Source organism: Alternaria dauci, chromosome 6, assembly GCF_042100115.1.
Source record: "Alternaria dauci strain A2016 chromosome 6, whole genome shotgun sequence".
Taxonomy (NCBI): Eukaryota; Fungi; Ascomycota; class Dothideomycetes; order Pleosporales; family Pleosporaceae; genus Alternaria; species Alternaria dauci.
The window spans coordinates 1334107-1359426 of NC_091277.1; the positions used below are offsets into that span (position 1 = coordinate 1334107).

At 53.4% G+C, this 25320-nt stretch overlaps 9 protein-coding genes across 9 annotated transcripts; 3 read left to right on the forward strand and 6 right to left on the reverse strand.

Annotated features, from left to right (window-relative positions):
• Nucleotides 1–2837, reverse strand: ACET3X_006784 (uncharacterized protein; the record flags this gene model as incomplete). Its single annotated transcript, XM_069452952.1, has 5 exons — nt 1–87; nt 136–2157; nt 2203–2277; nt 2343–2455; nt 2633–2837. 5 exons carry the CDS (start codon nt 2835–2837, stop codon nt 1–3), a joined length of 2502 nt encoding a protein of 833 aa, XP_069305552.1.
• Nucleotides 2838–3475: 638 nt separating this feature from the next.
• On the forward strand, nt 3476–8178 carry ACET3X_006785 (uncharacterized protein; the record flags this gene model as incomplete). Its single annotated transcript, XM_069452953.1, has 3 exons — nt 3476–4081; nt 4127–6817; nt 6877–8178. The coding sequence occupies 3 exons, from the start codon at nt 3476–3478 to the stop codon at nt 8176–8178; spliced, it is 4599 nt and encodes a 1532-aa protein (XP_069305553.1).
• Nucleotides 8179–8557: 379 nt separating this feature from the next.
• ACET3X_006786 (uncharacterized protein) lies at nt 8558–9689 on the reverse strand (the record flags this gene model as incomplete). The annotated part of the gene is made up of 3 exons (XM_069452954.1): nt 8558–8644; nt 8693–9413; nt 9505–9689. The coding sequence occupies 3 exons, from the start codon at nt 9687–9689 to the stop codon at nt 8558–8560; spliced, it is 993 nt and encodes a 330-aa protein (XP_069305554.1).
• A 342-nt stretch (nt 9690–10031) lies between these two features.
• ACET3X_006787 (uncharacterized protein) lies at nt 10032–13368 on the forward strand (the record flags this gene model as incomplete). The annotated part of the gene is made up of 4 exons (XM_069452955.1): nt 10032–10113; nt 10170–10259; nt 10311–10373; nt 10532–13368. 4 exons carry the CDS (start codon nt 10032–10034, stop codon nt 13366–13368), a joined length of 3072 nt encoding a protein of 1023 aa, XP_069305555.1.
• Nucleotides 13369–13463: 95 nt separating this feature from the next.
• Nucleotides 13464–14592, reverse strand: ACET3X_006788 (uncharacterized protein). Its single transcript, XM_069452956.1, has 2 exons — nt 14568–14592; nt 13464–14508 (listed from the first exon to the last, which is right to left on the reverse strand). The coding sequence occupies exons 1-2, from the start codon at nt 14579–14581 to the stop codon at nt 13545–13547; spliced, it is 978 nt and encodes a 325-aa protein (XP_069305556.1). The 5' UTR covers nt 14582–14592; the 3' UTR covers nt 13464–13544.
• A 175-nt stretch (nt 14593–14767) lies between these two features.
• Nucleotides 14768–16463, forward strand: ACET3X_006789 (uncharacterized protein). The gene is made up of 2 exons (XM_069452958.1): nt 14768–15645; nt 15753–16463. Exons 1-2 carry the CDS (start codon nt 14878–14880, stop codon nt 15825–15827), a joined length of 843 nt encoding a protein of 280 aa, XP_069305557.1. The 5' UTR covers nt 14768–14877; the 3' UTR covers nt 15828–16463.
• Nucleotides 16464–19227: 2764 nt separating this feature from the next.
• Nucleotides 19228–20681, reverse strand: ACET3X_006790 (uncharacterized protein; the record flags this gene model as incomplete). The annotated part of the gene is made up of 2 exons (XM_069452959.1): nt 19228–20523; nt 20631–20681. The coding sequence occupies 2 exons, from the start codon at nt 20679–20681 to the stop codon at nt 19228–19230; spliced, it is 1347 nt and encodes a 448-aa protein (XP_069305558.1).
• Nucleotides 20682–21792: 1111 nt separating this feature from the next.
• On the reverse strand, nt 21793–22715 carry ACET3X_006791 (uncharacterized protein; the record flags this gene model as incomplete). Its single annotated transcript, XM_069452960.1, has 2 exons — nt 21793–22319; nt 22376–22715. The coding sequence occupies 2 exons, from the start codon at nt 22713–22715 to the stop codon at nt 21793–21795; spliced, it is 867 nt and encodes a 288-aa protein (XP_069305559.1).
• A 542-nt stretch (nt 22716–23257) lies between these two features.
• Nucleotides 23258–24635, reverse strand: ACET3X_006792 (uncharacterized protein; the record flags this gene model as incomplete). The annotated part of the gene is made up of 2 exons (XM_069452961.1): nt 23258–24546; nt 24596–24635. The coding sequence occupies 2 exons, from the start codon at nt 24633–24635 to the stop codon at nt 23258–23260; spliced, it is 1329 nt and encodes a 442-aa protein (XP_069305560.1).
• Between the last annotated feature and the right edge of the window lie 685 nt (nt 24636–25320).

Genomic DNA, 25320 nt, shown 5'->3' on the forward strand with positions numbered 1-25320 from the left:
TTACTCGTTCAGCTCAACGTAATTTGCGGGGAAGAGACCTGATTGACCGTTGTAGCTACCGAGCCACCAGTCTTCATCCGGAAATTCCTTCAGTAGTATTAGCATTGGGTTAGACAGACATACGGATGTTCTTACCAGTCCAGTAACTGTGGCACCTTCAGGGAAGCTCAGCTCGTTATCCTCGGCGGCTTCATAATCGTAGAGAGCAGTGGCAGTAGGGCCAGAACCGCCAGCTGGCTGTGGTGGTGCCGCGGCAGGCTCGGGCTCCTGTGGCGCCGAGGGATGCGTAGGCAGCGCTGGTGCAGCACCGGCATCGTCGTCGCCCTCCACTAACTCAACATAGTTGGCCGGGAACAGACCACGCTCGCCTTGCGAGTTGGTGCCCATCCACCAGTCATCGTCTACCATATCGATATCCGTGACGTACTCGCCTTCGCGAAGCTCGACCTCGTTATCCTCGGCCTTCTCGTAGTCATACTGAATGACTGCACGCTTGCCAGAGCCACCTGCACCCTGATCGTCATCTTGAGCAGAAGCGACGGCAGCGCCGACGGCGGCACCTCCTACAGCGGCGGCACCAAAAGTGGCAGCCGCAACAGCGGCACTAGCACCACGAGCAGGATCCTTAGCTTCCACTTGGGGCTCGGGAGACAGGTCGCGCGCTTGCTGCTTGGCTGCTTGATCAAGTGAACGAGCAGGCATAGGTGGTGCGTGTTCCTCGGCAGGAGCCATCTCCTCGGGTTCCCGTCCGCGAGCGACAGGCATCGCAATACGAACTGGAGAACCAGCAGGCTCGGGAGATGGGCTTCGAGGCGGTTGGGGTGGTGGAGAAGGCACACGCTGGTGTTGGGTTGCAGGAACGTCCTCCTCCTCTGCTTCTGGCTCCTTGGGCCGGGTAGGCAGACCCGGCATTGGAATGCCCCTTGGGCCTGCGTTAGGCTTGCTAGAAGTGTCGAGAGGTGGTGGGCTGGAGGCTCGTGGCTCTGGTACAGGACGCGAAGAGGGTGCTCCCATGATGGGGGCGGTACCTGAAAAGCGATCCTTGAGCGAACTTACACCACCAGCTGCGGGCGAAGCAGGCTCCTCCTGTTGAGCCGCATCACCCGTGCGTTGCTCACTGAGGTTGCTGGCAGACTGTCCTGTTCGGGTTGTCTGTACAGGAGCCCATGATTTGCCAGAGTAACCACTTTGCCAGCCACCTCCTCCACTTTGTTGGCTCTGGAGAGGAGCTGGGCGACTTGCAGCATCAGCGGCAGGCGAAGAAATGGATTCGCCACGGGCCGCCTTCTTCTCGGCCCAGATCTGTGCCGGTGTCTTTCCTCCCTCGTCGGCGAATGTCTTGCTCGCAGCGCCGACAATGGGTGCTGGAGGGGCGGGCTTTGCACCGAACCCTCCAGGAGTAGGGGCCTTGGTACCAGTGAATGCGCTCGCACCTGCAAACTTGTTTGCAACCTTTGGCTTTGGCAAGCTGGTAAGGGGCTTGGCCTGGGCGGTGAAGGCTGCTGACCTCTCTGCAAGTGACTTGGGCTTCTCCTCCTCCGCCTCCTCGTTGTTTGACGCTCCGGTTGCAGCTGGAGGTGTGCCAGAGGATGGAGGCGGGGCTTGGGCCTTTGCACGGATGGCGGCGATATCAACCTTGCCGACGGGCTCATATGCGCCCTTGACAACGGTAGGTCGGTCGTCTTTGGCATCACGCGCCTGGGCTCGGATGGCTGCGATGTCGACTTTGCCAACTGGCTGATAAGCGCCCTTTACAACTTCAGGGCGGTCGCTCTGCGAGGGCTGGGAGCCAGTAGACTCGTCTTTCCTTGCGGTAAGCTCGGCCATGTTGACCTTTGTGGGAGTGTAGGCGGTTCCGACCTTCTCCAGCTGAGACCTGGACACCTGAGGGGCGTCGGCACCCCAGCCATCTGCATCTTCGTCGCCCTTTGGCGCCGGTGCACGTGAGCGGCCCAGCGGGTTGAAGCCAGAGTTTCCGCCTCCGATGGATGTGGGTGTGAAGACAGGCTTCTTCGCGGCAACAGGAGGTGGGCCGCGTGAGGCAGGAACGTCGGGGGCACCACCGTACTTGGCACCGGATGCATCTGCGACTTTCTCGACGATCCTCTCGGGGGTGAGGTCTGCATCGGAACGGGCGGTGACTTGGACGTGGTATCCCTGTGCGAATTAGAAGGCGAACTGGGGAGGGCTGAAAATACGTACATGTAGAAGCTTCGAGACAACTGTAAGGTGGCTGCCAAAGTAACCCTTTGTCCGCTCTGGAACACCTTCGCCGCACTGTTTGCGAATTAGTATTGCATCTCTGGCTGTTGTTGCTGTTGCTGCTGCTGCGGGGAGCTTACCCAAGCTATCAGGACATTCTTAGGCAGTGACGTGTTGGGGTCCTTGACTTTGACGAAAGCAAACTGGATGCGGCCATCCGAGAATTCGTCTATCAGGTCGGCCAGCTCTCCCTCTGTACAAAGTCAGCATTGGTCCCTCTCAACTTTTCCCAGGATTGTGCTGTCATGTGCCGGCACCCGAGCTTGGGCTGACACCTCGCTACAGCCCGAAAGCTCTCCACTGTTGGGTGTTTGCTGGCTGCTGTGCATATGTAGCTATTCGAGGGGAATGCTGTGTCTATTTCACGTACCTCCGGTGCTCTGGACCTTCAAGACGCTCTCTTTCCCGCCATCTTGCTGGAACGCGCTGACAAGCGGGGCAGCTACTGTGAAGACGGCCCATTGAGCATATGTGGGCGAGCTCGCCTGGGGGCCAGACGGTGCCGGGGCATTGACGACATTCTGGTAGCTCCGGGTGATGTTGGGGCCGTTGCTGGACGTGTTGAGCGTGGCCATGGTGGGAGCAGGAGGAGTAGAGGGGAAGCTTGGGGGATGTGGTGGAGAAGAGGGAGGCAGAGAGAAAAGAGGCCCAGGTGGTTCGCGGCTAGCACAATGGGTCGGGACAAGGCACAGTACGGGTATCCGTATGTGTGTATGTGTAATTGGGCGTGAATTATCCTAGTCCAACTATGTAAGCACAGCCGGCGCGCACAAGTTCGGTGTGAAGAGCAACTATGTCATGCTTGGCTCGGGCTCCTGGCAAGCGGTGCCGACGGCACGCCCAAGGCCTTCAAGGAGACCCTCGTCCGCCTCACCGCGACGATTGGACATAGCTCCTCCGCACCGCCTGACAACGCTGCATGCAAAAGCACCATATCCTATATCCTGCATCCTTCAAACCGCCGCCTAGGCTCGAGGGCTCCATAGCAGCTGCATTCTAGCCTCTTCCACCTCCACTCTGCCACGACAAACACTAGCATCGACAACACACCCATCGCACCGCCTTTTCCAGTCTCCATCCCGACGCGCGCTGATACAACGCATCTGCCGCTGTCATCAGTCGTCTGTCGTCGTCGTATGTCTCCATATCCCTGGCCTGCTCACGCCGACAATGAGTCTTTTGTGAACTTTTGCACCAGCACGGCTGCGTCGCCATGGAGGACCGGGAATCGAGCGTAGCGTCGTCGGTCGACTTCTACGGCTCTAATGCAAATCCACCCCATGCGACGGATGCGCAGAGCGACGCGCCTCCTGCGAAGCGCAAGGCAGAAGATGCGCCCGTTGAGCATGAAAAGAAGCGCAAGCTCAGCGTCTTCTCTCCTAGCACCTCGGGCGACCTGAGACGTTGCGCAAGGCTACCACCTGAGTTGTGGCAGCATGTTTTCTCTTATTGTTCGCTTACAGATCTCGGTCGATTGATCCAGGTCAATCGATCTTTCCTATCCTATCTCTCAGACGTGCGCAGCGTGTCGACTTCAAAGTCGCATCCTGGCCGTCTGCATCTCCTAAAGTCTGAGTCGTTGTGGGCCTCTGCCCGCAACGCAATGTGTACCAAGCCCCCGAAGCCACTCCCAGGCTTCACTGAGCTGCAGATGTGGCAGCTGGCATGGTCCAAGAGGTGCCAGTTCTGTAATAAGCTTGACTCTCACACTCCAGGCGAGCGCATATGGCAAAAAGGACCTGGCGAAGCAGGCGTGAGAGTCATCTGGCCCTTCGCCATCAGAGCGTGCGGGCCGTGCCTGCTAGAACGATGCCAGACGGTAAGCTGCGCCTTCCCACCAGACGGTCGCGACTGACATATCCAGGACGCGAGCCTTCTCTTTTCGGCGTCCTCCGCGCTACGACCCGCTCTGCCCTTCGCGCTACTCACAAACGACCAGCATTACATTGCTGCATATGCACTGCAATCTGTAACCACGCCGGCCAACGTGGACATTGCCAAATACTACTACAAGAAGCATGTCGAGGAAATCACGCACGAGATGAATGAGGCCATTGGCCGCGGCCCTGCTGCAGCCGAGGAGTGGTCCAAAGGACTCGATGCTCGCGGGAAAGAACGCATGAAGGCAGCCGAGAACTGGGAGCGCTGGGAGGTTAGGGATCAATGGATGGAAGAGCACAAGGATGCGATGCACGCAGCATCTGCAGCTCCCTCACACGCTGCCACGTCACACAGAGAACCGTCCAGGTCACCCCCTCGCCGAACTCCTTCTCCCATAATTCATGCCCCGGTTCCAGCGAGTAAGTACATCTCTGCTGTCTCATTTGCTGCCAGACATGGCCATGCCTCTCGATACCTCAACAACACCCCTCCAGTTCCCAACCTAACAGGTGTAGCACCATCGTCTCAGCATGCGCAAGCCCGACCGCCCACTGTCCCACCACAGGCTTTTACCCCTTCTGGCCAGCGAAATCTTCACGATGCAAACGAAGCCAAGGCGACGCGGAAGACCGACATAGAGCGCCGGTGTCAGCAGATGGATCCTCCTATCGCTCCGAACATCCTGCGCCACATGGACTCGTTCAAAGCTGCTATCCAGATCTCACAGCCAATGAACGACTATGCATGGAGCGTGCTTCAGCCCCGCTTGATCGCCCAACTTCCTGCTGCCCAACAAGCAGAAGCCGAACACGTGGCTCGGGCCGCTTCGTTTCCCACAAAACCAGCGGACCGTCGCCACCCGGACGCCAACTCCAAGGAGGCCAGAGAAGTCATGGATCGGGAGTGGGAAGAATCGCAACGCCCCATCCGCGACCGGCTCGATGCTATTGCCGACGACTTCATCAACCAGGACTGGGACCATGGCAATGCCGTGACCTACGACAATAGCCCAAAGTTTGCGGCTGACCTTCTTGCTCACGTGCGACGCACATACTACGCTGAGGAAGCGGAACAGGACTCTGTTCAATCTGGGCAACATACGCGGCCTTCTACTGACATTGTAAACACTAGGCCTAGACTCGTCCTAGATAACATGAAATGGGTGTACGACAACAAGATCAAGCCTCTAACAGAACAGTTCCGTAAGGACATTTTCCTGTGCCATGGCAGTGGATGCGAACACAACAACAAATTCTATGGTTTCGAGGGCGTCACGCAGCACTACGGAGCCAAGCACACAGCTGCGTTCAGTTCAGGAAACGTGGTTGTGGCGTGGAGAGAAGCCGAATGGCCAGAGGAAACCCCGTTCCATCCAGATCCTTTGTCCGTCAAACAACCGCATCTTGCTCATCACCCTTCTTCTAGCACGAACGGATTTGGTGGCTTCTATGGCGGATACTCACGCGCAGGGACTTCGACACCTCACATGCCTACTCATCATCCACAGGCAAGCCCCGGGCCTTACAACTATGGAGGTCAGTACAATGGACCGTTTGCTCCACCACAGGTTCCTTCTGGTCCAATGCCCGGATACGAGTACCCCCAGCCATACGCAACTCCAGTGGACATGTACGTACACCAAGCCATGGGACCTCCGGGCTATGGTGCTCACACGGCCCAGAATCCATATTTGACCTCTCCTGCAATGATCAACAATGCCATAGCTCCTCCTCCTCCTCCTCCACCACCACCACCACCCAACATGCCACCACCTGGTCAAGGAGTTCCTGAGATCGCTCCTAGCGGTACAGAAGATACTGGCCAAAGTACTAGCTCGTTTGACAAGCAAGTAAGTACGGTCATCGAGATGGCACAGGACATCTGGAAGCGCACCTCTGGGATCAAAGACATGCCGAACAGCCTCCGGATCTATGTGTTGCTACATCGCGTCATTTCCAAGTTCCACGTAGAGTTCAACCACGAACCGAACCTGAACCACTTCATTGATGCCATGTCTAATCATGAGATGCCAAAGGCTTTGAAGCATGCTCCAGGGCTCTCGTGCAAAGCTTGTCAGACTGGCTCTTCACATCACCTGGGAAGTTCTTTCTACTCGAAATCGGAAGAAAGAACAACATATACTGTACTGGGCCTGCTATCCCACTTCAGGAGCCATCACCTGCCATATCAGCAACATGTGCCTGGCCATGGAATTTCTGTTGCTCCTCTGGACTGGAAGGAAGACATGATCGAGCTACCCAGCGAACGTTTCATTTCTGGACTCATACACGCTCCAGGAATGGACGACGAGAAGCTACTAATGGTAGCAACTGTCTTCCCCAGCCTGTTTCCCATGCCGTTGCCCAAGATCGGCGTGATTGATAGCCATGGCCTTGCGTCCCCGGCCTCATCAGGACCAAAGGATACGGACAAAATGCCTGGTGCAATCGATGTTCCCGGTGAAACTATAGCACGTCCCAGCTCTGTCATAAATGCCGCAGAAGTAAACTTGCCACTGCCACCCAAACCACTGGAGGCTGGTTATGACTCTGTTCGACCAGCTCTTGCCGGCGAATCGAATGAGGCATCAGGCTCCACGAACAGAAAACGTTCTTACCGACAGAGCCCGCCCGTCGAGCGCAGGCAGCACCACTATGATGAGCCTCGGTACTATGTAGGTGATGTTCAGTACTCCACGAGATGTTCAATGGGACTAATATACTTCTCTATTAGGTGTCAAGGGATCATCTTGATGACGGCTATCACCGTCAGCGGGAGTACGTGGAGTACGCCCCTAGCCCCAGGATCATCCATGGAGGCCCTGCGTATGACGACTATTCCGGTCGCCGGACAGCGTTCCGCGAGCAAGAGCGATTCTATGGACCACCCGAAGATGTGGTCTATGCGCATCCGCGGGAAGGAAGTCACGGCAGTCGGGAATACAGTGCGTATCCCCGCCCGGTTCGGTACTACGAAGAAGACGACCACCGGCCTGAATATCGGTTCATGAACGAGCGCCAGTCGAGAGATGCAAGTCCGCCTCAAGGGCAATCTGCAGCGGATCGATTCCTGGCGGAGAATGAGCCTCCTCAGCCACCTCCGTCACAAACACAGCCAGAAGTCGAGGCCGCAATACCAGCGCAGGAGAACGGAGACGGACCTCGTTATACGCCCCCACCGCCAGATACTTCTGTACCGGCCGAAGCAACGGCACCTGTGCGCCCACTTGCGCCACCACATCCTCGTGCTCCATCAACTGTTTCTAATAATTCTCGATATGATGATTATCAATCCAACGGGTACCGGATGCCGATGCCTGGAACGAGCGGTCCACCACGAAGGTCTGGGCCCCAACGTCGAAGAGATCGACCGAATGACAATCGAGGGCCGTCTCGATACCATCGATATATGAGTGTCGCACGCGAAGACCCCTACGGCCGCGGATCTAGCATGAGCCGTTCGCAAAGCAGGAGATACGAGGAACAACGGCGCCGTATTGATCAACAAGAAACACCGCAACCCAATGCCGAACCTGACTACGAGCCTACGTATTCTAGAGAGCACAGTGTTGATCAGTCCGTACAGGACGATGGCTTCTATCCTCCCGCCCGCCGTCATCCGCGGGGCTACGTCTCTGTGCAAGATCGCCTGCATCCACATGCGTACTCACCACCACGATATCGTTATGACGAACCTCGCGGACCACAGCCAGTTTATGTTGATGAGTATGGACATCCCATACACGACTACGAGGTTATTCGTGTACGCGGTGACACTAGGTACCGCACCCCGTATATGCCACATCAACCTCATCGATACGAACATGATCCATATGGATACGTGCCGGTACAATACGAGAGACCTCCACCACAGAGATACAACAGTCGCCCTGAAGAGTATATGTACTACGAGGAAAGGGAGAGGCCGATACCCAGGCGAGCGGTGCCGGAAGCGGAGAACGATGCATACGAGCCGCCGCCACCCGAGATCAAAGTGGAGAGCGTGCCTGTGCCCATGCCACCAGAGGCATCTTGATTCCGCATGTTAGCGTGGCGTTTGAGATTGTAACGATTCCCTGGTCTTGTCTGTGCCTCTGCTATCCTACATCTAGCTTTGCATAGCTCGGTGTTGTGGATTTGAGTCGGCTAATGCTATCTTGTTTGGTTTGGTGGTCTGCACTATCAGATAATGACACTCTTGTAGTAACTTCTTACCCAAATTTAATACGATGGTTTTGCTTCTACGAAATATTCACACCAGGCGAGAGCCAATACCCTTTCCTGGTGAGTGGTAGTGAGCGTGTACAACCACGGAAACCGGAAAGAAGACATGGCGGACAACTTTTATTCTGGCACATGTGCCTTCTATAGGGTATCAACATGAAAATAGGACAAAGGAAGCAGAGGAAGCATGTCTATGCGGTCGACTGAATGACTGGTTCCACTGAAGACTTCTCATCCACTCCCTGAGCGGCAGCATCGATTTTGTTTTGAGCAAGGCGCTGCAACACGGTCAGTATGGCTCTGCGGCTGTAGACATGATTACATACCAGCAAGTTTCTCAAGAGCACTGCAATGGTGACCTTGCCAATGGCAGGAACATATATTGAGGCCTTTTCCTTGACCTCTGGTGTGAAGTTCCTCTCACTGGAAAAGTTGATGCATGCAGCTCCGTCCTTCATCAACTCCAGTGGGACCTTGTACTTGTCCCCAGGGACACCGCTGATGACTACGTCGCTAAGCGGGAGGCAGTCATTAAGAGTCCAGCCAGGCTTCTCCACCACTTCGTGTCTTCGCTTCCTCAGACCAACGCCTCGTGTAAACTCTTGTACGTCACTGATATCCACGCTATATACGTGAGCGCCGTCGTTTGCCAGTAGTGCGGCCAACGGCCTGCCTACCACCTCACTTCTGTTGATGACAGTAATAGTACGCCCATGAAGCCTGTTGCCGTACGGGAGGATGGTGTTGTAGATCCTCAGATACTCGAGGATCTTGATCACGGCCAACGGGGTACACGGCAAGATGCTCTTTTTCGTGTTGGCAGGGTCGAGGAAGCGGATGTTCTGGTACATGTTGAAAATGTAACGATGCGATAGTCCCTCAACATCCTTGTCGATGGAGACAATCTGCTGAAGATATTGGTCCTGACGGTTGCCGAAGATGGGGTAGTAAACGATTATGCCGTCAACGGCAGGGTCGTTGTTCGCTTCGATGAGGCGATCCTCGAGAAGTTCGCGATCAACTTCGCGCAGATCAAATGCGAAGCCACTATATCAGCGTTAGTAGGCGGCCTTGACCCAGCTTGCAGCCAGAGCCATGGCGATGGAAGAAATGGGTTTTTGTTAGTGGACGCGCTCACTTTTCAACACAAGTTTTGCCAGTCCATTCTGCGTATACCCTCGCTGCAGGATCAGCGCTGGAGAGGAAGCCAACAAGAAGCGGTTTGCGCTGAATCTTGTTCAGACCATCGCGCACCTCGTCCAGAAGACACTTGGCGATGTTGTTCGCGAGGATAACTTTGCAGTTTGGTTTCTCGTCGGCCATGGCGGGGTAACTTTGCTGTTTGGGGATATGTCTGGGGATTCAGCGGGCGGTAGTTGTCAGTGCAAGTCGATCAAGAGACGAATTTTCCAAGTCCAATTTTATTTAACTGCACGGGACCACGAGCACCAGTCGAGCTTCTTACATTGGCGCAATGAACGCTCTTTTCTTCACTGCCGAACACTTACCATCACTTTTTTTGCGCGACCCGCCCCACCATCCGATACCGGCCAATCAGCAGCACCGCAACTCCGTAACGTCATTGCCGTGAGTCTGCAACTTTCCGAATCGCGTGCTTTCGAGGCACCCAACAACACAGTACGATCCCCCTGATGCAACGAGAACATGTCAGATATCCAGCAATATCTGCTCGACTTCGACAGGAATAAGAAGGAGGCGACGACGACTGCTCAACGGAGCGCAACGCGTATGTACGATGCTCCGGCGGGGCATCAAAGTGGAATGAGGGCTGATGGCAGACAGGACTGAAGAATGGCGAGTTGAAGCTAATAAGCGTGGTCACTGACCTTGGAGAGTTCTTGAATAGCGAGGATGGGGCGACACGATCAAAGAGTACGTACACCTGGAGCTGCAGTACGTACGGTCTATGCTAATCTAGCGCAGCAATGTCGTATCTCGCAGAGGTACTGGCATCCGTTCCGCAGAAGGTCCTCTCTCTTCAACAGCGTACGTCTATCACGATCACTTCACCCATACTACATCGGCTCACGTACCGGTCCACCACACACTTCGGGTCCCAGCCGAAGGAAGCCTCAGACGGACGGGGCGTTCTTAGGATGGGACGATACTGCAGTGCGCAAGGGCTGGACTGACACGAAGCTTAGGAAACCTACTTTGCGATTTTATTCTTTCCCGAACCGAAGATAACGAAGGCCTCGGGTCATGTGCAAAGGCACTATTGGCATTGGAGGAGCTAGGGAAGTGGGACGACCAGCGGGTAGTCGGTATCGTTGATGCCCTCCTGAACAATACACACCCGCTGCGCCAATACAAGCAGCAGAGCGAACGCTACCCAGTATTGCGCCTGATCGACACACTTATGGCAAAGTACCGCGGAGTCCCACAAGCCCACCACGACGCGACGCCGGACTTCTTGGGGCGCTTCATAGCCTATTTTGACGGAGAGAAAGATCCTCGAAACCTAATGGTCGTATTCTCAATTCTGAGGGTACCAATGACTGAGTGGAACATTGGTGCAGATGCTCAGGACCTATTTGACGCAGTCTTCAATTACTTCCCGATTACCTTCAGGCCGCCTCCCGATGACCCATACGGCATTACAGCGCAAGACCTCAAGGATCGCCTGCGAGATTGCATTTCGTCCACAGCCGACTTTGCGCCATACGCATTCCCTGCGCTTCTGGATAAGCTTGATTCCACGTCCATGAACACCAAGCGAGACGTTCTGTCGACCATTACTGCCTCAGTGACCGAGTACGGGCCACGGACAGTATCGTTATACGCAGTTACACTGTGGGATGCGCTGAAGTTTGAAGTCCTGAACGTACAAGAGGAGGATCTGGCGAAAGAAGCACTTGCAGGTCTAGCTGCGATTGCAAGGACGCTTTTACAGGGTACTCCAGGATCACTCAACGCATATCTCAAACCAATCATCAAGGAGTGCAACGAGCATCTAGAAGATGCGCCAACCAAACAATCACAGGCTTCCGCAAGGTTCCTACAGAGCATTGCCAACGTTTCGCCCGAAGTTACTAGAATTCTACTGGCTGGAGTGCTTCCGAATCTCTTTTTACTGTTCCAAACAGCCGATACTATGGCAAAGCGCCGGGGATTACTAGACGTTCTTGTTCAACTCATAAAGGCCAACATCGACGTGTATGGTGACTGGAAGCAGATGGGTCCTGGTGGAGCAGAAGTCAGCAACAATGCGCTCGCTCAGTTCCGAGACCAAGCACTGGAGGTAATGCTGAATGGTCTGGAGACAGCTCCCACCAAGGAGGTATCTTTCCGACTCGTCTGTCTCGACGGACTCATCCAGTTATCGAAAGCGCGAGGATTGCTCAGCGATGAAGACATCGGCCGTATCATCCAGCTTTTGCATTCTATTGTCATCCACGAAGAGTCGTACGGCAAGGATGAGATCAAAGAAGCAGCTATTAATGGCATCGTCGAGATTGCCCACCAGAAGCCACAGGTTGTTGTAGAGAGAGCATTTCCGGCTTTTCTTGCCCAGCTTCCAGATACTGACGCAAATGGATCAAGCAACTACTCGACCGTGCTCGAGGCCTTTGCCAAGCTAGCAAGCGAAGAGCAAGTCTTCGACACAGTTTTACTGCGGCTCAAGAACAAGTTCAGCGCGGCAGTCCAGCAGGGTGCTTCTTCTACATATATCGTCGCGCTCCTCTCTGCGATGCTGTACGCCCTCAAGAAGTGCGAGAACAAGCTATCGCAGGGTTCTGACAGTTCGACCTATTATAGAGACATCGCATTACCACTTCTCCAACGCACATCAGCTTCTGATGAATCACATCCGGTGGCCTTCGACGACGAGACAACACTAGATCTTGTTGGTCGTATTTGCAACTTGATTATCAGACACTTGCCTATCCATCAGCAGAATACTGTTGCTACCGAGCTGTACACCCTATTCCGGGAAAAGCCACAAATGGAACTGCCACCTTTCAACCTCAGTGCTGGCACCGAAGCGAATAAGACCATGATCGTCTCTACCCACCTCCTCGCTTCCCTTCGCAAGGATGCAATCTTGCCCTGCGAACTACAACTCTTAGTTTCTTCTCTTGCGAACTACGCCCAGCAACCCTCCCTGTCTCTACCTATCCGGTCAGCCTCCCTTCGTCAAATGTCGCTGGTCATCAACAAGTACTACAGTTCTGCAGCACTCAAGACAAGCATGGATCCTCTCGTCGCCGAATTCGATCTCTTCAGCCCAGAGAAGCTTGACCCACCACGGATACGCATCATCTTCGCTTGTCTCAAAGGCATAGTGCTACGGAGTAGCCCTGCGCTGAACACATTGTACCCAACGCTATTATCCCTCCTATCACATCCGAAGTATGGAAGTGCAGTTGCTCAAGGTTTCACAACTCTTCTGCAACCCGACGACCTTCTCACCAAAGAGAACCACTGCCAAATTCTTGGCCTACATAAGCACAAAAGCTTCGCCTTGCTGGTACCAAGTATTACAAAAGCGTTCCGAGAATCAGATGCCCAGACCAAACCTAACTATCTCATCGCACTTAGCGGTGCGCTAAGATGGATGCCTTTTGAGATAACAGTCGAAGAAGTCGGGCAACTTGTTACTCTTCTTCTACAATCGCTTGATCTCAAGGGCGCTGACAGCGTCAAAGAAGCTGCGATCGGCACGCTTACCTCTACGCTTGTTGAGAAGCCTGAAGTTCTCGAGGAACATGCTGGTGCGCTGATTTCTCGTCTTCTTACCAATGCTACTGTTACCAAGGAGAACAAGGCTATGCCACCACCGCCAGCAGTCAGAGTGGCGGCGTTGAAGTGTTTGCATCTGGTGGCAGAGAAGTTCAAGGAGGATAGGATAATAGGGTATAGGAGAGAAGTTGTAAGGCGACTCATTGCTGCGCTGGATGATGGGAAGAGAGAGGTTAGGAGCGCGGCGGTGAAATGCCGGGCGAAGTGGTTACTGACTGACGAGCCGGATGATGAATAGACGGTAGACATAGCAGGAAATGTATAGACTGTGAGGGTTGCTCTGAACAATTAGACTTTTGAGACGCCTATGACTTGCTACAAACGTGCAGAATGGTATAGTCTCGCCCAACATTCTAACGCCGAAAAGTGCCTTTAACGCCACCCATGCAATTACATCTCGTGCCTTGTTACATTTCATACCCTGACCTTTTTGGGCGTCTTCTCCTCATCCTCGCCTTCACTTGCCGTGTCCTCGACACCAACCTCCTCATCCTCGTCGTCGTTCCTTCCTCGCTTGAGACCCTTCATCTTCCTTGTCTGCAGATTGGCAAAGTCTTGCTTGCCAACGTGGATCTTACCCGTCTTGTCACCCATGATATCAGTGTCGATGTTCTTCTTCGTCCGCGGCTCAGCGCCCTTTGGCTTCTTGAGTGATTCCTTGAGCATGTCCGGATCAGGGAACATTTCGCGGCCGAGGGTAAAGTCCATGCGCGGACCCATCTCCTCGACTTCGATGCGTGGCAGCTTTTGACCTGAGCGCTTGGTGCGGAGGAGGTAGAAGCGGAGCTTTATTTGCGGGTTAGGGAGTGCATCGGTGGGTTCTTCGGCGGAGATGGAGATGAGGTACTGGAGGCCCTCGACGTCGACTTCGGTCGCATCCTGGCCCTTGAACAGATCGATGAACAAGCTCTTTGCTAGGGTGTACTTTGTCTGGTTGGGGTCTTCGAAGACGGTGCCGTGGAAGCTGATCAGTGGCTTCAGGCCGATTGACGGCTTCTTGTTCTTGAACTGCTGAAGGGTGCGGAAGGTCTCTGGATTGATGTACAGCTCCAGCATATCCAGCATCTTGTATGAAAAGGTTCGTGCCAACGTCAAGCAGTGCGGTCGCTTCTTGGAGTGCAGGGACAGGACGAGGAGCGAGGTATCGTTCTTCTGGGAGAAGAACTCGAGCGAAGAAGCATCATCGAAGGGGTGGATATCGTTCTTCTTGGTGAAACGCTCAATAAAGGGTCGCTTGATAGTGCAGAGATCGGCGACGGCGAGCTTGAGGATCTGAGACGTCTTCTGGCCAGAGACGAAGAGCGTCGTCTTTGGGTTCTCGTTCTGCTGCGGTTCGCGCTTTGCCATTGCGCGCTTGGCGCGAGCATTCTTTGGTTTCCTAGACAGTCATATTAGGATCGCCTACACGTGGAGAAGGTGCATCTCTCGTCTACGTACACTGCCTTGATCATCTTGTCGTTGTTAATCTGCGTGGTTTGCTGATGCCGAAATCTTGGCTAACAAAAAAAGTCCGGGGCTCATCGGCGCCGGGGAGACTATTGGCCGATCTGATAACCAAGCGGCAATGGCGGGGTGATTCCGCAATTCGGCCCTCTGACGTGATTTCACAGGCTGTTTCCTCGGGGGGCGGCGACGAAATATTAATCAGACCATATACACTCCTTCGAGAACACCAAGCAGCCTCCCTACCCACATCCACCGCACGCGTCCAATCGCCCTCCACGTCTCGGCACACAACATCAACACAATGGCTACCATGCAGGAGATGACGGATGAATCGGCCTTCCAGTCGACCATCTCCGCGCTTCCGCCGTCCACTCTCGCCGTCATCTACTTCCACGCACCATGGGCCAAGCCATGCGAGCAGATGGGAGTCATCCTGAAGACGCTCGCCAGCACATACCCCGCCGATGCGCCCATAAAATTCCTCTCGCTCAATGCCGAAGACCTGCCCGACATCTCTGAGCAATACGATGTCACCGCCGTCCCCTATATCGTTCTGCAGAAAGATGGCAAGACCTTGGAGACAGTCTCGGGCTCAGACGCATCCAAGGTACGGGCAGCAGTCGAGAAGTACGCTGGTGCCGGCAGCGGCCAGTCGTCCAGTCTACCACCAGCGCAAACCGTCACACGACCGCAGGAGAACGGTGACAGCGCGGGAAAGAGCCTCGCCGGCTATGCGCCTAGCGCACAGGACCCCAAGACCGCGCCCGAATACAGCGCCAGCGAGCACCGAGAAGGCGAGCAGCAGACAAACAAGGATGAGCTACACCAGAGATTAAGTGAGCTCGTCAAGGCAGCACCAGTCATGTTGTTCATGAAGGGTACACCAAGCTCGCCCCAGTGCGGCTTCAGCCGACAGACAGTGGCAATCCTACGCGAAAAGGGCATCAGGTATGGCTTCTTCAACATCTTGGCCGACGACGAGGTGCGACAAGGACTCAAGGAGTTTGCCGACTGGCCGACTTTCCCACAACTCTGGGCAGATGGCGAGCTAGTAGGCGGTCTTGACATCGTAAGTGCATTACCCTGTTGGCGTGAGCAGTGTGCCTTTGCGCATCTATGATAGATCCGCATGGCACTGAATAACCTCGAGCATACACATATACTAACAATTCACAGGTTAGGGAAGAATTCGAAAACGACCCCGAGTTCCTTTCGCAGCACGCCGCCAACGCACCCAAGACAGCAGCCTAGGTGGCTTCCCGTGCTCAAATACGCCATGATGATCAGATCCCAATAAACGGGAGAAGCGAATGGAGAATCCGAGGCTTGCGAAAGGGATGTTGGACCGGCATCGCCAAATCACGACGATCATGAAAGTAACGTCTTGTATAAATGACACATCTAAACAAACGAATGTCTTGGTGGGCTTGACTCTAGGTACCAGACGAGGATTCAAGGCGTACTCATAGACTTTCGTGGAAACGAAACTTTTGAAGCATGGTATTGTAGCGTTGGCGTGGGAGGTTGTGTATCCGGTTTGCAGTCTTCCCCAATACTAATTTTCTTGCTCATGTTATCCAAGTCACTTCACTCATGTCGAGACGATCAGTCCTAGACATCTTTTCGAATTATACTACAAATAGGGATAAGGAGAATGGTGAAAGCTCGCAAGAGAGAGGCGCTTCGTCCATGACGCTGCGTCTCCGCATTTCGAAGATTGTAATCGTGCGAAGCATGGAGTTCCGTATCTGCCAGAACAGCAAGTATCTCTACGTTTGAGGACTTCTGATACTTATTTAAACAGCTCATACAACGCTCCTATGATCTAGAGATGACTCTCCGAGACATGTTTCAAAGTCTACGTTGCCTTGCTGCACAATCAAAATTACCGCTCTGATGTATGTGGAGAAGACAATCAGCTCTGCCTTATATAGTAGAGTCCAGATTGTCAGATAATGGCAACATCATAGTAAAGTGAAGAAAATTCATGAGAGAGATCTTTCCCGTTTGTCCGCAAATCTCAACTCAAGGATCGGCTCCGCTATTGTGGTGACTTGACTCAGAGATGTGTTCATGCGCTATATGCTTATTTATGCTGCCAGCATATATTCAAACAACCACTTCAACTTCCTATGCGTCCTAAGCGTGTTTTCCTCGCCGACGAGGTTTTGAAGATCCTGAACCTACAACCTACTTTCCATGGAGAATATCGTCTATGACGTCTGTGTCATGGTGTTAGAGGTATCTATTTCGAATTGGTCCATGGATACACCAAACTGCGTCGTCGTCTGACCTGATGGAGACTTCTTGTTTCCATGGTTTAGCTCAAAAAACAAACAATGGCCATGATCTACGTGTTATTGTGCATGGAGGGCCGGTCATATGCTACCCAACATGGGAATCGTGAATTGGGTACTAGGAAGATGCTAAAGTAGTGTTGTTGTTAGGCTGGCATGGAAGATCGAGCGCGCATTCGATGATGACACAGATCAGCGTGCCCCTGTGCCGACGCGGTTCCCCGCCCGTCTTTGCCTCGAATTTAACCTTCACCGCAACAATCTTTTTCCATCGTAGATCGTCAAGGCTTATAGAGAGGTTCTAGTCTGGGCATTTACAGGCTTTGGACAGCGCTGCACACCATGGTTGTCTCATACCTGGCTCCAGAGTTGTATGCAGGGTCAGCAGTAGTACACCTTCAACCACGCTTCGGACTCCGAGACTAATCACGGCACGTCGATGGTATGCCGTAGACATGGTACGGTTTTATTTGAGGTGTCAGCCTGTCTTAGTATGATCTGCTTGCAACCACGTCTATTGTACACCCATTTACCGTCTTAAATCCGCTCCATCGCTTTCTGAAGCTATCGCTCACAGCACACAACCTTGGAATCTATTGGCCGCGGCCACTTTCAGAGCGACACGCGACAGATAAGCCACAACATGCCTTCAACATACTCACAACCAGTTTCAAAGATCCCTCCGACGAAGCCCGATACGAGGTCTCTCCCTCGAATCCTCTGCCTGCACGGCGGCGGCGTTAATGCCGCCATCTTCAAAGCGCAATCGCGATCCCTCATACGCCACCTTCAGCACTCCTTTCGCCTCGTATGGGCTGACGGCCCCTTCTTCTGCGATCCCCACTCAGACATTATCGGCGTATACAGTGACTACGCACCTTTTCGGCGCTGGCTACGATGGCTTCCCGAACACCCTGAAATTGATGAGGATACCTGCATAGAAGAGATTGGGTATGCGATGCGAACAGCGATGGAAGACGATGATCGGGAAGGCGGCACAGGCGAGTGGGTAGGCTTGATGGGCTTTAGTCAAGGCGCAAAGCTGTCTGCAAGCCTACTGCTTGAACAGCAAGCCAGGGAAACCCAAGCCCGCAAAGAAGGAACAAAGATTGCTTCTGGTCTGACAGGGATCCCAGGGATAAGGTGGAGATTCGGAATATTACTAGCCGGCCGGGCGCCGTTGAGCAACCTCAACCCTGAGCTGATGAAGAGCGAAGCACTCGTGAGTGCGGGCGACATCTCGGAAGGGTTCCAGTTCTGTAAAGAGGTCGACGAGGAGGCCACGCTGCACAAACCAACGCTACATGTCCACGGCATGGCAGACCCGGGACTCCATCTCCATCGAAAACTATTACACGAATATTGCGAGGACTGTACGGTGACATTGGTTGAATGGGAGGGCGCGCATCGGATACCACTCAAGAGTATGGACGTGGATCGGGTAGTTGACGCGATATACGATATAGCTGAGATGACTGGGGTCAAGGTTTTGAGGACTGTTTGAGTTCACGAGAGGGCAATTTCTGCGGCATCGCTGTTACTGTGTTCGGCCAATACCACTAGACGTAATTTTTGAACATTCATTTCTTCCTTACTATATGTGTATGCACAAAGACTCTAGGCACTAGATATGTGGCAATGACCAAGCGCAATACATTGACAACAATCAAAGCTTCTCACGTGTTACTCGGCGTGCAACTGTATTTACCCCCAGGTACAAACATAGACATAGTTAGGTGTTGTATTGTGGGGAGATGGGGAAAGGAAGGCGAAGGTACGCTGGAGTGCTAGGTGCTTGACCTGGCTTAGCCATTGCAGCTTTCCTCTATCTATCCTGCTCAATGCGACTGTAGCCATGGCAGATCTGAACCAGTTGAAATTTGCTGCCCCGCCTGCGCTCATCTGAGGCAGCATATGATCAATGATTCACGGATGACTTTAAGCATCAGATATTATGCACAGAACCGTATGTGGTAGGCTGGCAAAACATTCGATTGTCTAGGTAGCGTTGTGCTGAGAGAACATTCTGCGCGCCTCCTGCGACATCTCGTCTGTCTCTTTGATCCTCGAATGCGCTTCTTCTGTCCGCTAAGCCGGGTGGTCTCGAGACTGGTCGCGTAAACAACAAGTGTTACGGACAGCGAGAGGCCTTCAACAAGATCAGTCGCAGGCCAAGTGTGGCGAGCTGCATCCCAAAAACTCTGGGTGAAGCAAGTTCTAGTGTAAGATTGAACAGTAGCGACTCAACGAGAGCTGAACGAGGGCCTCAGATAGACGTTCAGTTACATACGAAGTGATGTGGTCTCGAGAGAGTTCCATATATATGTATATATTAGTACAGTAGACTAGTATTATCACATCGTAACCTCGTCTTGGTTTGCCTTGTTCTCCTTTTCTTCTCTCTTCAGCCTCGTCTTCTCCGCCAATTCTTGTCTCCACTTCATCCCATCTTTCATGATCCAAAAAACGACCCCAAGCAATACAGCCATTACCAGTGCTATGAACGTAAAAGCCCACCCTGGGTTCATAGCATGGCACATCGGGATGATTGCCGCCACACCGCCGGCACTCATCATGCACCTGGCAAAGTTGACCGCTGCTGTTGCAGCTGCGGGTTGATCACGATGGAGATCGAGGAGCAAACCATTGGTGATGTTAAATGCACCAGTCACACCAAAGCCCATGATGAACAAGGCAACTTCCGGGCCAGCGATATGTGTTTGATATTTACTCGTCCAGCCGAATATCAGCACTCCGACCATACCAATAATGTGGCATGGAACCAAGATCTGTAGGCGAACGCGCTCGATGGGAAAGTTGGTGAGGTCTTGCTGTTTTCCTTTGGAGATGGTCATACCAACAGCTTTCGCATAGCGTCGGAAGTTCCAGTCAACAACCCGGCCCAAAGTGAGCGAGGCGATAAGAGAGGCTACGCCACTCGAGATGTAGCAAAGACCGATGTGCAACTCATCAAGGCCATATGCCGCGTAGAACAGTTCTGGAATGGCGGAGATGGTGACCATCTGACCCGTAAAGAAGAGGCCATTGTAGAGTAAAATGATTCCCGACTCTTTTTCAGCTAAGATGCGGAACGTTGCAAGTGGATTTGGCCAAGCGACCTTTGTCTTTTCTGGCTTGGGAGTGACCTCGTCGGGCGACAGCTTGGCGATCTTACGTGCTTGGATGCAGCTAATGACAGAGCGGTTGACACCCTGAGGAGGTATAGAGCCATTGCCGACGACTTTTCGACAAGTCTCAGGGAATAAGAATATGAATATTATGAGCAGTACTCCGGAGAAGATAGCTAGGAACCAGAAGATGGATCGCCAGCCCAGAAATCGTGCCAACAGCCCACCTATTGTCGGACCGAACGCAGGGCCCATCAATACACCGGCTTGTGCATAACCCATGTAGGTTCCTCGCTCGGCCGGTGTAGAGATATCCGCAACAACCGCCATTGTCAGCGCGATAGCAGCCGTGCCACCGACGGCTTGTACCATGCGCAGAATGAGAAGTGCAACGTAGTTCGTTTGAAGTGCGAGGCCGATGTTACCGATGCTGTAGATCACGAAGCATATGATGAAAGTCAACCTTCGCCCGCTATTGTCCGATAGAGTCCCGAGGAAAGCAGGCGCTATAGCTTGGGCGATCTGAGATAGTCAGTCGCAGAACCGATGTCGGTAAACGCCACGTCGGCGAAGCCTGAGCTGTAGAGTGTCCAGCCGATTTCATACTGAGATTAGCTGTCTAGACGTACCATATATGTCGTGATCGAAATGTTGACCTGCGTCGGTGTGATGTGCAACATATTGGAGAGCAGATTGAGTGCTGGAAGGAACATAGACGCGCCAAACGGTGATATTAGAGCAGAAATCGAAACAAGTAAAATGATCCATGCCTTCATGCCTTTGCTAAAGATAGAGTAGGGAGGTTCAGAAAGCTGACGATCCAGGTTGGCTTGCGGTCCATCTTTCTCGACGTCCATGTCCTGACATCTTTCTTTGTCGCTAGTAGCGTCCACGTTATTGTCGCTCGTCGTGACCATAGCGAAGCTATTACAAGCCCAGCATATGGGGCAGAGTGATGTTGAACAGTGTATCGTGGCGTGGAATCAATGTCTGGGTCTGGGAGACGCGAAACTGAAAGAGCTATCGGCTGATCATGGGGGACGGCCTACCCTTAATCCATCTGGTCGCCTATCGAACATGACGCTAATGCCGGGAAGTGGAAAGGATGCCATTCCCCGTTGGATCCCCAACGTTGTTCACTCCAGGGTGGGAACGCGTATGAGCGAAGTGCTGTGTGCAAGCCAGGGAGCAGCTGGCCGATGTTGACCGACCGTTATGCAGGGTGGAAATATTGATTGAGACCCTGTATGAATAGATGTGCCAGCTTCGTTGTTGCTATGTCTCTGTGCCTACTGTGCGCCTCTGTGGAGCGATGACGCACTTGTACAGGTCTTAAAAGAGGCTGGTGTGTTGGTGTCGGGGTGCGTATTCCGGGGATAAGGTGTCGGAGGAGCTACTTCCGGCGCGCGATCGGGAGTGGTAATGCCGAGGGTCATCACCCGCGGCAATGTCCAACCAACTCTAACAAAATGGATATGGGCTGATGTTCAGACAGGCTTTCGTAGCAAAACCCTGCACAGAAACTCAGGTTGTTGTTTTGAGAGCGATACGCCTTGTCTCCTGCTGTGCCGCGAATCGTTCTACTCAAGGCTCCAGTGTTGGCATGGCACAAGTCAATAGGGAAACGCAATAGTCGGACCTCGATACTGGACATATGCCTATAATGTTTTGTACATACCACCCACGTTCTTCGTAAACTTCGTGAGTGCCCAACTCATTGAACGCCAACAATAGACTCTTTCTCGTAACATCGTAGCGGAATCCCTCTGGAGCCTCCGTTGGGCATGGTCTTTATGTGTAGATGTCATCGTCGCCATGGAAGAACCTCAACACTGCTTTTGCGACAAGAAGACCGTCGTGCATCCAATCTGCTCTCTCGGCAGCCTGGTCCGCATCCTGCTTGCTCACGCTCCCACTCTCGACCCGCATCTCAAGTTGCCTCTTAACGAGAGCCTCATCGAACTCCATGTGGCCCTGCGTGGTGAACAGCCTCTTGTGGATATATACACCCTGAACACCAGTGTGGTCACTGGTACCCCAAACGTGGATCTTGGTGTCCTTTGGTATCAAATCGGTCGTCTCGGTGGAAGGAGCGTTGACGACATGATCGAGATGCATTTGATGAAGATGGATCTTGGTCTCAGTTTCGGGCAGGTTGAAAAGATGGCGGCCAATGTCGGAGAGCTGGATGGGCTGGTGCGACAATTCCCACTCGCCATCCTTCTGTGGTTTTACAGTAGAACCAAGAGTTCGGCAGAGGATTTGGTGCCCGAAACATATTCCTGTGAAACGGATGTCTGGACGATGTGTCCACACGTCTGTCATGCCATTAGCCATTGCCAAGTACTCGTCAACCACATATGCAGATACACACTTTTGATGAATTCAATGAGCTTGAGGATCCAAGGATCATCGCCGTGTGCGTCCCAGCAGCTTCCTGTTATGAGGATGGCGTGTATGTCGTCCCCAATCTCCTCTAGCTTCGGTATTGCGCCACCTTCTGGCTCGACCACATATTGCATAACGGTCTCGATACCGAGACTGGGTTTGTGCTCATCTCCAGCTTTCTTGAGAAGTTGACCTAGAACGACTCCAAAGGAGCCCGTCTCTTTTTGAGTGTCGGGATGTGTCTCATCAGTCTCAAGAACAAGCATGCGGACTTTGTCCGGATGGTCGGATAAAAGCGTTCGGTTTTGTGCGATTGGCGGTACCATTTTTGCTGTAGTCGTGTGAAATTGACGTGGTAAAGGAAAGAAAGAGCATTGTGAAGGGGTCAGTCTGAAAGTAGTAGCTTTATGTAAAGAGGGCCCGGTTAGTCTTTTGGGAAGGAGTGACGTCTGCCGAAGAAGGTTTTGCGCAGGAGTGACTACGCGTGCGGGCTTGTGCATAATCAGGTCAAGTCCGAGGAATCGAATGCAAGTGACGAGCACCAAGACGCTGTCGACAGCAGTCTCATGTAGTATACTTCAGCGTCCATCTTGGCGTTGCTGTGTTTGGGGGTTCGATGACGACTTTGCCTTGACGTCGATGTGCTGTGGAGAGAGGTCAAGGCCCAAAAACTGAATTTTAACGTAATAGCAACGACTTAAAAGTCTTGGGAGCTCTGATGGATGCCGATGTACGGGCCCATTCGGAATAAAGCAGACGCTAAAACATGCAGGAACTGAGGATCGACGTGGCTGCTGCGTGGCTGAGCAAACTCGTCTGATTCGTCTGTTCTATCTGAGCGACTAATATCATGCTGTGGCTGAAATATCTACTCGACGCCCTTGCCATTCAATTTGAGGTCTTCTATGTTATGCGGGGCTTCGGCTTTCTTGCCTGCCGATTCCTTTCCAGTCATGACTTCGGTGAAGATCTTTCGCAACGCTTCAATTGCCTCTTCGCTAATCTGGTAATGCACAACAAACCTACCACCGCGCACCCTTACGCCGTACTTGTCCGCTAGCTCGATAAACTTGTTGATGTCAACATGATGCGCGTCGAGATCTAACCAAACCATGTTGGTGTCTACGGGGTATTGCAGCTTGCCTCCAAGCTCGGTCCACATGCTTGCGACCCTCCTGGCATTTTCGTGAGACTTTGTGAGCTTGCCGCCAAGGAATGTCTCTTCAATGGCAACGCGCATTGGAGCTGCAACGACACCAGCTTGTCGCAACCCTCCGCCGATGGACTTGCGGATCCAGCGGCTGCGCTTGATGAATTCCTTTGTGCCAACGATGAGGCTACCGATGGGCGCTCCAAGCCCCTTGCTGACACACAGGCTTATGCTATCGAATTCAGCACAGTACTCGTTGAGGGTACCAGCACCTGCAGCTACAGCTTCCCACAGACGGGCACCGTCCAAGTGCATTATGATGCCGTGTTGGCGCGCCCAAGCCGATATGCGCTTCACTTCGGACAGAGGCATGATGGCGCCATTGAGCGTGTTTTCGAGCTCGATGACGCGCGTGGGGCAGGCGTGGACGTCGTCGGAGATGACGGCGTACTTTTGTATGTCTTCGAGCGTGAGGTATGTGCCGTTCTTGGCATCGAGGGGTTGCACCATGGCCTGGCTCAGGGTTGCTACACCTCCGGCCTCGTAGTTGATGATGTGACCACGTCGATCGCAGAGGATGGCGTGTGGGGGCGTGTGGAGGTGAGCTCGTAGCGCAACCTGGTTGCCCATGGTACCAGACAGCATCAGGAGCGCGTCCTCCTTCCCGCTGAGATCAGCCACGAACCGCTCGAGCGATATTGTCGTGGGGTCTTCCATGGTGACATCGTCGAGCAGAGTGCACTCCTGGATTGCCTTGAGCATCGACTTGGTGGGCGTCGTGTGCACGTCTGAGCGGAAGTCAAAGGCGGCGGGGTTCCTCTCGTTGCCCCACGAGTTGCCGTCGTGAGTGTTGCCATTGGTGAGGCTCTTGCTGCTCTTGGCAATGTAGTGGGAGAGTTCTGACATGGCCGAGTATGCTCGTGAAGCGGGCAGCTGGCGTGCGGCGTGGGAGGCGGCGTGGCTGAGGGACGGGGGCAAGGGTCGATTACCTGCTCTGAGCGTGTTTGCTGGACAAAGGTAAGGTCAATCCCACAGTCTGTGGACGGGGCCACATACTCGAGAGGCGAGCGAGGGCATATAAACGCGGTGGCGGCATTGCGGCGGTATATTGGAGGAAAGGGCGCAAGGCGTGAAGCAAGCCGAAGATAGGCGATACAGCTGCCAATGCGGAAAGCCCTCGACTCCGATTCGCCCGACTTTACTTCTACAACCATCACAATAGGCAGGCGACAGCCCCAGCCATCACCGTCTTCGCCCGCATTACACGCTATTACATGAGCGGAACCGCCAGCAGCCAAATCATGGTGCGTGTGAGAGGGGTCACTAACAGGGTCAACGACGCGCTTGGTTGCGTGTCCCGAATACCTGGAGAGAACATGCTGTTGTCTGGCCTGGTGTCGCTAGTAATATGCTGGACCATCACGACTGCATGCACATTGTGAGCCAAGAGCAGTGCCTAGGTATGCATTGCATCGCAGCACGTCTCTGTTGCTCCTGTACTCCAACACGACATTGCGAGCCTCCACGCACTAAACGCCGACAAGTACCTGCCACTACATACAATCATTGGTAACCGGTACCGAACACCACAGCTCCAGGGCTCGCTGTTTCGTCGGAACAGACGGTTCCCTCGATCATACACCCGGGCTCGACTGCCCCGAAAAACTCCGTACGCGAGGGCACTACTCCTCGTACATTCGGGTTCCAGCCATCTAGCTATGGCAAACCCCTCATCCTCGACGTTGTATAGGAGCATTGTTGCCGAAGGGAGAACACTGCTA

Coding starts and splice junctions, on each gene's coding strand:
- ACET3X_006789 (XM_069452958.1), top strand. CDS start 14,878: ATGGCTACCATGCAGGAGATGACGGATGAATCGGCCTTCCAGTCGACC. Junction 15,646..15,752: donor TAGTAGGCGGTCTTGACATC/GTAAGTGCATTA, acceptor AACAATTCACAG/GTTAGGGAAGAATTCGAAAA.